This window comes from Vidua chalybeata, chromosome 7 (assembly GCF_026979565.1).
Source record: "Vidua chalybeata isolate OUT-0048 chromosome 7, bVidCha1 merged haplotype, whole genome shotgun sequence".
In the NCBI taxonomy this organism is placed as follows: Eukaryota; Metazoa; Chordata; class Aves; order Passeriformes; family Viduidae; genus Vidua; species Vidua chalybeata.
Genome location: NC_071536.1, coordinates 2032234 through 2039183, shown reverse-complemented (window position 1 = coordinate 2039183; position 6950 = coordinate 2032234). Strand labels below are relative to the sequence as shown.

General features: G+C 61.6%; 1 protein-coding gene across 2 annotated transcripts; it reads left to right on the top strand.

Moving 5' to 3' along the window:
• The first annotated feature begins 246 nt into the window (after positions 1–246).
• Positions 247–6950, top strand: LOC128790422 (maestro heat-like repeat-containing protein family member 6). Of its 2 annotated transcripts, none has more exons than XM_053947105.1 (16): positions 247–664; positions 1833–1961; positions 2279–2343; positions 2453–2602; positions 2786–2934; positions 3172–3319; positions 3550–3737; positions 3827–3964; positions 4222–4336; positions 4508–4645; positions 4825–5001; positions 5135–5287; positions 5447–5548; positions 5910–6012; positions 6286–6342; positions 6633–6950. In XM_053947105.1, exons 2-16 carry the CDS (start codon positions 1841–1843, stop codon positions 6830–6832), a joined length of 2004 nt encoding a protein of 667 aa, XP_053803080.1. In that variant the 5' UTR covers positions 247–664; positions 1833–1840; the 3' UTR covers positions 6833–6950. The 2 variants fall into 2 exon arrangements, with proteins under 2 accessions (XP_053803080.1, XP_053803079.1); XM_053947104.1 differs by lacking the exon at positions 247–664 and adding an exon at positions 1383–1559.

The following is a 6950-nucleotide window of genomic DNA, read 5'->3' as shown; positions in this document are numbered from 1 at the left end:
AAAATGCGCAGAAAAGTCCAGGGAGACATGACTGTGCCTCTGTCCTGTGAAAATCAATAGCTGTTGGTGCTTTTGTGTTGCTGCTAATCCCTTCTATGGAAAAAAATCATTCCTGGAAGGAACAACATCATCTCATAGATACCAAGTGTTGCCAGCATTTGCTCCAGCTGCTCCTGCCAAGAGCCCCTGCAGGGAGGAGCACATCCCCTGATGCACGTGGGCTTTGGCTCCCTGTGGCACAGAAGCCCCCCAGGGGCACCGGTCTCTGGGGCAGGAGACGGGCACCAGCGCTGCCAGGGCTCGGGGGGTGGCAGGGCTGCTTGGGCGGGGACTCTGCCACACCTGCTGATGTCAGCGCTCCCCGGGCCCCAGGGCTCAGAGCAGCGTTCGTGCCCTGGCCCACACGTTCCTTGTCCCTGTCACAGCCGCGGGTTTAGGACGGCCACCAGCTGGGACTTGTCCCAAAGAGGCCGTGGCAGCTTCCGTGGAAGGCCCCGTGCCCTTCCCAGCGTGGCTGCGTCGGCAGCCCTGGGGGCTCCTTGTGCTGCCCTGAGCCCGCAGAGCAGGGCAGGCTTTGCTGATGCTCTGAGCCGTTCCTAAAGATCCTGTGCGGGCTGCCCCGGACCGCGTCCTGCAGGGTGACCCGCTGCTGCCTGATCAACAGGTGCCCCGATAGAGAAATGTAGCCCCAGCAAAAGACAGGAGGACTCTCGTGCTGCTGAAATCCACGTGGGTTTATTGAGGACAGGTGGAAGGAGGAAGGAAGCAGGAACAGGAGCAGGGAGACAACCAGACGCAGAGGGAGACAGCTCCAAGAGCAAATGGGGAAGGATGGGTCAGGGTATAGAAGTGGGGAGGGATGGCAGTGCTTAGGGTACAGACTGTCCAATGGGAAAAAGGCTTCAGGGATGAGCAGGGATGGGGTGACATAATCCAAAGCAATGAGGGAGAAGGGAAGGAGTGGTTTGTGGAGGGAACCAATGGGGTTATCGAGAACAAGGAACTTTCTAGAGCTTGGGGAGATGACAAGCATGAACTGGTAGATGACAGATATGTGTTCATCTGCATGGGGAAGCAGGGAACTCTGGGCAAGTGTTCTACACAAATGAAGCCTCCCAGGGCATCCCTGAGCTGCTGTCCCCAGGGGCACATCCCAAAATCCTGTTGGGCTGTCTCAGACACTTGGGGTCGGGGATTCCTTCCAACCTGGGCCACTTTGGGTGGGCTGCGGGCGGCCCCAGGGCAGGTGACAGTGGTTCCAAGGGCCCTTTGTGACACGGTGCCGCACGGTCACCGTGGAATTGCAATGGAATTGGGTGTCCAAGGGCCCTTTGTGACACGTGGTGACACAGCAGCTGGTGGTGCCAAGAGCACGCCACAGTGCTCAGAGCAGGCGACGGGACAGGACGGGACAGAGCAGTGCCGTGAGGAGCCCCCTCACAGCTCACTTGTTCGTGTCCGACCCGCAGCTTTTCTGAGGCGTTGTTCCTGCAGCTGACCTCGAGGCCACAGCACAGCACTTGGTGACCTGTGGCCTTCCCGAGGCTTCTGTTCTGCAGGTGCCCTTGAGGGCAGAGGGTGGGACTTGGTGCCCTGGAGCTTTTCTGAGGCATCTCCCAGCCCTGCCGCCAGTGCCCTCGAGGCCAGACCACAATCCCTGACAGGAGTCTCCTGTCCTTGTGGCAGGAGCCCTTGAGACCAGAGGGCAGGGCTTGCTGTCCTGCAGCCTTCCTGAGGCTTCTCTCTGGAAGGTGCCTTCCAGGCACAACTGCAGGACTTGCTGACGTGGAGATTTTCTGAGGCATCTCTCCTGCAATTTCCCAAAAATCCAGTGACTGACATGGAGAAGAGACCCCCGAGAGTGCCCAAGCTGGCCTGGGTGGAGGAGGAGGAAGAAGGCCCTGGAGCTGCCCCAGCACAGGAGACCGAAAAGGTGGTGCCGTTCCATCCACCGCAGGAGGGTGAGTGGCAGAGCTGGGCCGCAGGGTCGATGCCTACAACGAGCTTTGTCCCATCCGATCACATCCAATTGCATCCTCCCCCATTGCATTTCATCACATCCCAGTGCATCCCATTGCATCCCATCCCAAGCCATCCCATTCCCTGGGGATCAGCCTGGGGACACGATGGAAGGGGTCCTGGCAGACACCCCTCAGTGGCCGTGCTCCATCCCCTGGGGCGCCCCGGGACTGTCCCTGCCTGGGGAGAGCAGGGCTGGGCTGTGTTCTCCGGCCTCTCCCGCAGCCCCTCAGCTCTGGCTGTGCTCACTCCTTGCCAGGTGCAGCCCTGGACCACAAACAAGAGCAGGAATCCACCCGTGGCCGCTTCCGCAGAGCAGCGCAGGTACCTGCAGCCATCCCCACCTGGGCTGGGCCTGCTGTCACTGCTCAGCCCAGCACCGTGTGTGGAGCACTCCATGCAACATCCCTGGCTTCTTGCCCTTCTCCTACAGCTCATTTGCAAATTCATCAGGAGCATTCGGCAGGAAGGGACCCTCTCCAGGGGCGCTGGGCTCAAAGCATACTCAGAGGTCCTCAAACATGAGTCCAGTGCTGCCCTGCTGGATTTGCTTGTGGAGAGGGGTGTTTTCAGAGCAGAGCAAGTAAGCAGCCTGTGGCCAGGCTCCAATTCCCTCATGAGTCACATGGCTTCCCAAGCCATTAGTGTTGGTCCCTGTGAGTCTTTGAGGCCATCGCAGTGCGGTGGGAAGGGAAGCACTTCTCTGGGGACACTAGGAATGTTGCTCCTTCTGGCAGCTTTCCAAATTGCCCTGTGCCTTCTGCAGGTGCCTGCCATGGTGAGATTCATCCACCAGTGGCTCACGGCCAATGATTCTGCTGAGCACAGGCTGGATAACACCCTGCTGCATCTCACCAAAGCGCAGCCAAATGACGCAGTAATGACACTCCTGCGTGTGGCCCCATCCTGTGACAGGTATGGGGCTCACCTGCCCAGAGGGCTCAGGGCTCCCCCCAGGCCATCGCCCTGTACAGCCTGTCCCAGGTGTCTGACCAACAGAGAGGTCCAGGGCCCTCTGGCTGCTCCCTTTCCCAGCCCTGGCATGTCAGCCTCCCAAGCCTGCTGCCATGCTCCCTTGCTGCCCCTCAGGGGCCATGCCCAGGCCAGGGTGCTGTGCCTGAGACCCCCTGAGACAGAGCTCTAACCCCACAGAGCTGCCATGGCCATGTGGAAGACCATCATGTGCTCACCCAGGACTGCGAAGGTGGTGCAGCTGATTCTCCTGGATGTGCTGGGGAGCTGGCCAGAGCACAGCACATGCACCTCTGATGGGGACAAAACGGGTGTCTTTGCCCTGGCTGTGAGTTTCTGCCAGTGGCCTTTGCTGGCCCCAAGGCTGCCTCTCCAGCAGCTCTCCTTCCTCCTTCCCCCACTGCATCTGCCTGCCTCAGGCGCTGCCCTGAAACCTGGCCTAGGGGCAGCTGCAGGGCCGCCGGTCCCGCTGCTCCCCCTGTGTCTCTCTGGGCCTCTCCCTGCCATGCTCGGGCCCTGTCACATGGACAGCTCGGCACTGGGCTTTGTTCTTTGCAGGCAACGGTGGTGATGTGGAAGATCCTCCAGGAGCCCTGTGTCCCACGTATAGCGACAGCGTATCTCCCCCGCCTATTTGTGCATCTGCTCTTCCAAGTGTTCTTCAGCACTGAACAGATGCCAAAGAAGGTCCTTACCTTCTGGAAGGGATGCCAGGAGCAACACGGCCTTGCCACCAGCCCCAACAGGTGCTTCATCCCAATCCTTCTGTCCCTGCCACATTGCCAGGGCAAGAGCCAGTGCTCCCAGTGTGACCTGGGCTTTGCTCTGCACACAGGTTTGCAGTGCGGACCCTGAAGTCCCTGCTGTGCCAAAAGCAGTACAAGGATGTGGTGGTGTCAATGGAACGCAGGTGTGGCTGGGACACGCTGCTCTGTGCTGACACCCACCACTATGCCGTGGGTCTGCTGGCCAGGTGAGATCCCCTTCTCCCCGCTGCCTCTGACATTTGTGCTCTGCACCTGGGGTGCCCCACACAGTCCCTGTGGTCGTGGGCCAGAGGGCCTCGTCACCGAGGGACGGCCAAGCAGACTGGAAAAGGCTGGGAGAGGAGCGAGCACAGAAGGAGACACCTCCTAAGTGGCCCAGGTCCCTTGGTGAAAGACCAGACCACTGTGAGCCTGTCCTGGGAGAGATTTCTTCAGGGGCCTGGTCCCTTTTTTGCCCTCCTAGGGAGATGCGCCATGCTTCTCTTGAGTTGTGTTCCAGTATTGCACTCCACCTCCTCTGGCTGCTCAGCACACAGGAGCCACGCTGGGATCTGCCTGCCCTGGCCTTCCTTGTGGAGGTGAGGCTGTTGCCCAGTGCTGCCTCGCTGAGCTGCCTCCCAGCTCCCTGCCGTCTTGTAGCCACAGCTGCTTGGGACGGTGCCCACGCCCTGTGCTGCTGCCTGGGCCCAGCCCTGTGCGGTTCTGGGCTCCTGCCGGCCGGTCCCCTGTCACTGCCCTGTGCCTTTCAGGTCCTCGAGTGCCTAGATTCAAGTGAATGTGGTGACAGTGTTGTGGAGGTCTCATCAAGGTACCTGCAGAGCGAGTGCAGGGAGAGGCGTCGCCTGGCGCTCAGGGCCCTTCTCGAGCTCATTGACGATCCCTCGATGGTGAGAGGGGGCAGAGGCTGAAGCTGCGCTGGGAACGCAGTCACTAGGCCTTCACTTCAGGCGCTGGGGCAGCTGCTCCCAGCTCTCCCGTTTCGGCTTCCCCAGTGCCTCGGGACAGGCCTTTGGCCTCCAGATCCTGATGAGCAGGGTGGTGTTTCAAAAACTTGTGTTCCACACAGGCTGAAAAAATGTGGCGCCTGACTGAAAGCCTCATGGACCTACTGTGGGACAGTGATGCTGAGATAGCTGGGCTGACACTCATCACACTCAGCTTTATATTCTTGCACAAATCCATTCTGATCTCAACTCCCATTGCCCTGCAGCTGGCTAAGGCGCTCCTGCCACTCTTTGACCATGTAAGGCTCTGTGCCCCCAGCCACAGTCACTGGGTGCTGCCTGGAAACTTGGTGCCCTGTGGAGTTCCAGGCCTGTGCCCAGGCAGGCCTGGAGGAGCCAAAGCGGAGGTGTTTTTTCGTTTTCTTCATATAGGAAAATAGCCAGGTACAGCTGCTCTCCATAAAACTCTTTCAAGACATGATGGGGTTTTTGGAAAAGGGAGAAAAGCCTTTGGAAAGGCCTGTGCACCAGAGCCTGCTGCCACTCTTCTTCCACTGCCACAATGAGAATCAGCGTGTGGCAGAGGTGAGGACTCGTGGGCTGTTGCTGTCCCCTTGGGAGGGGGCTCGGCTGCCTCCTGCCCTGGCGCCTGGCGGGCTGCAGCCTCCTCCAGGCCTTGGCACAGGGACACGGGTCCTGGGCCCTGGGCTGTGGGGCCATCTCCGTGTCTCTGCTGCTCTCCAGGCTTCTCGGGAAACGCTGATTTGTGTGGCTGAGTTCCTGAAGAGGAGAGATCTCGAGAAACTGGTGAAGAAGGAGAAACTCTGGATTTTCGCCAACTCCCTGGTAAGGACGGCCTGGAAGCCCCAGGCTCAGCCTGGAGCATCCCCCTGGGCGCGGTGCTCAGTGTGTGGGCTGGCAGCTGTGCCCCTGCCCGCTGCTGCAGCCAGAGGCCGCGCGGGCTCTTCTCCAGGCTCCCCTGGGTCCCAGCCGGGTGCCGATGGAGCCCCGGCCCGGCGGGGCTGCGGGGAGGCACCGCGGCTCCCCGGGCAGCAGCCGGCCCTCTGCCCCCTCCAGAGCCCGGCGCCAGCGGCTGCTGGCCGGGCCTCAGGGCTGTGCGGGCAGGGGAGGCCGGGGCAGGGCGCAGGGAGCGCCCGGGCCAGGGGCTGAGCCCGCGCCAACCCTTCCCTGCTGCCGCTCTCTCCAGCTGGCAGAGGACAGGAGCCGAGCGGCCGAGCACCTGCGCCGGGCCCTGCCCTACCTGCAGAGCCCACAGGAGCCCCTGCGAGAGGCGGCCGTCAGGTTCATGGGTGAGCCAGGAGCCCGGGCTCCCTCCCCGCCCCGCCGCAGCTCGGCCCCAGCCCCGCCTGCTGCCCCGGCAGCGCCATCCGGGCCCGGCGCTGTGGAGCCCTGCCTGGCCAGGGGGCTGCTGCCGCCCTCCGGCAGCCGTGCCCTTGGGCGGCAGCGTGCGGCAAGGGCCCGGGCTGAGCCCTGCCGGGCCACGAGGCCGTGTGGCCACAGGGCTGGCAGCGCCGCTGGCAGGGAGCTGTGCCGCTGGGCCGTGACAGGCTCTGTGTTCACAGGGATGGCCGGGCGGAGCTTGAGGGGGCAGCAGGGAGAGCTCCAGCTGATCTCTGAGGGTGAGTGAGGGCAGCGGGCTGACAGCGGGGGCTGGCGGGGGCAGCTGCCATCCCTGCCCCAGCTGCAGAGGGCTCTGCTCCCTGTGCGGAGCAGGGCTGGCCTGGGCAGAGCACACAGAGATTTCAGGGACACATGGGGGATTCGTGGCCCGCAGCTTCGGCCTGATCCTGTTGGTCCCTACTCCCTCCTGACCATGGCAAGAACTGGCTGGAATGGCCCTGGCAGGGGGCTCTCCTCGGCTCCCCGCAGATCCAGGATCTGATCGTGGCTCTGATCCTCTCTCTTTCAGCCCTTGAAGGAATGGCAAATGACATCAGCGTCAGCGTTGGAAGCCTGGCAATTCAATCATTGTGCATCCTCAAGGCAGCAGAGCAGGCTCCCATCCCAATGTTCCAGAGGCTGCGAGATCAGCTGCGCAGGGCATGGAAGACACGGCCTCGTCTGTCGCGGCTCGGCTGGCTGGGCTGCTGGGGCTCTGTGGAGGGCTGATGCAGCAGGCTGTTTTTGCTGGGGCCTCCTGAGCCAGCAGGGATTTTTTTTCCTTCAAAATTGCTCTTTCCTTTGTTGTGTTTTCCTTTAGTATGTAAATATAAGCTGTATTATAATA

Bases quoted from the DNA above. Each gene is read 5' to 3' on its own strand.
- LOC128790422 (XM_053947105.1), top strand. From the start codon at position 1,841: ATGGAGAAGAGACCCCCGAGAGTGCCCAAGCTGGCCTGGGTGGAGGAG. The intron at 3,320-3,549 runs GTGAGTTTCTGC...TGTTCTTTGCAG, and splicing joins CGGGTGTCTTTGCCCTGGCT to GCAACGGTGGTGATGTGGAA. The intron at 4,646-4,824 runs GTGAGAGGGGGC...TGTTCCACACAG, and splicing joins TCATTGACGATCCCTCGATG to GCTGAAAAAATGTGGCGCCT.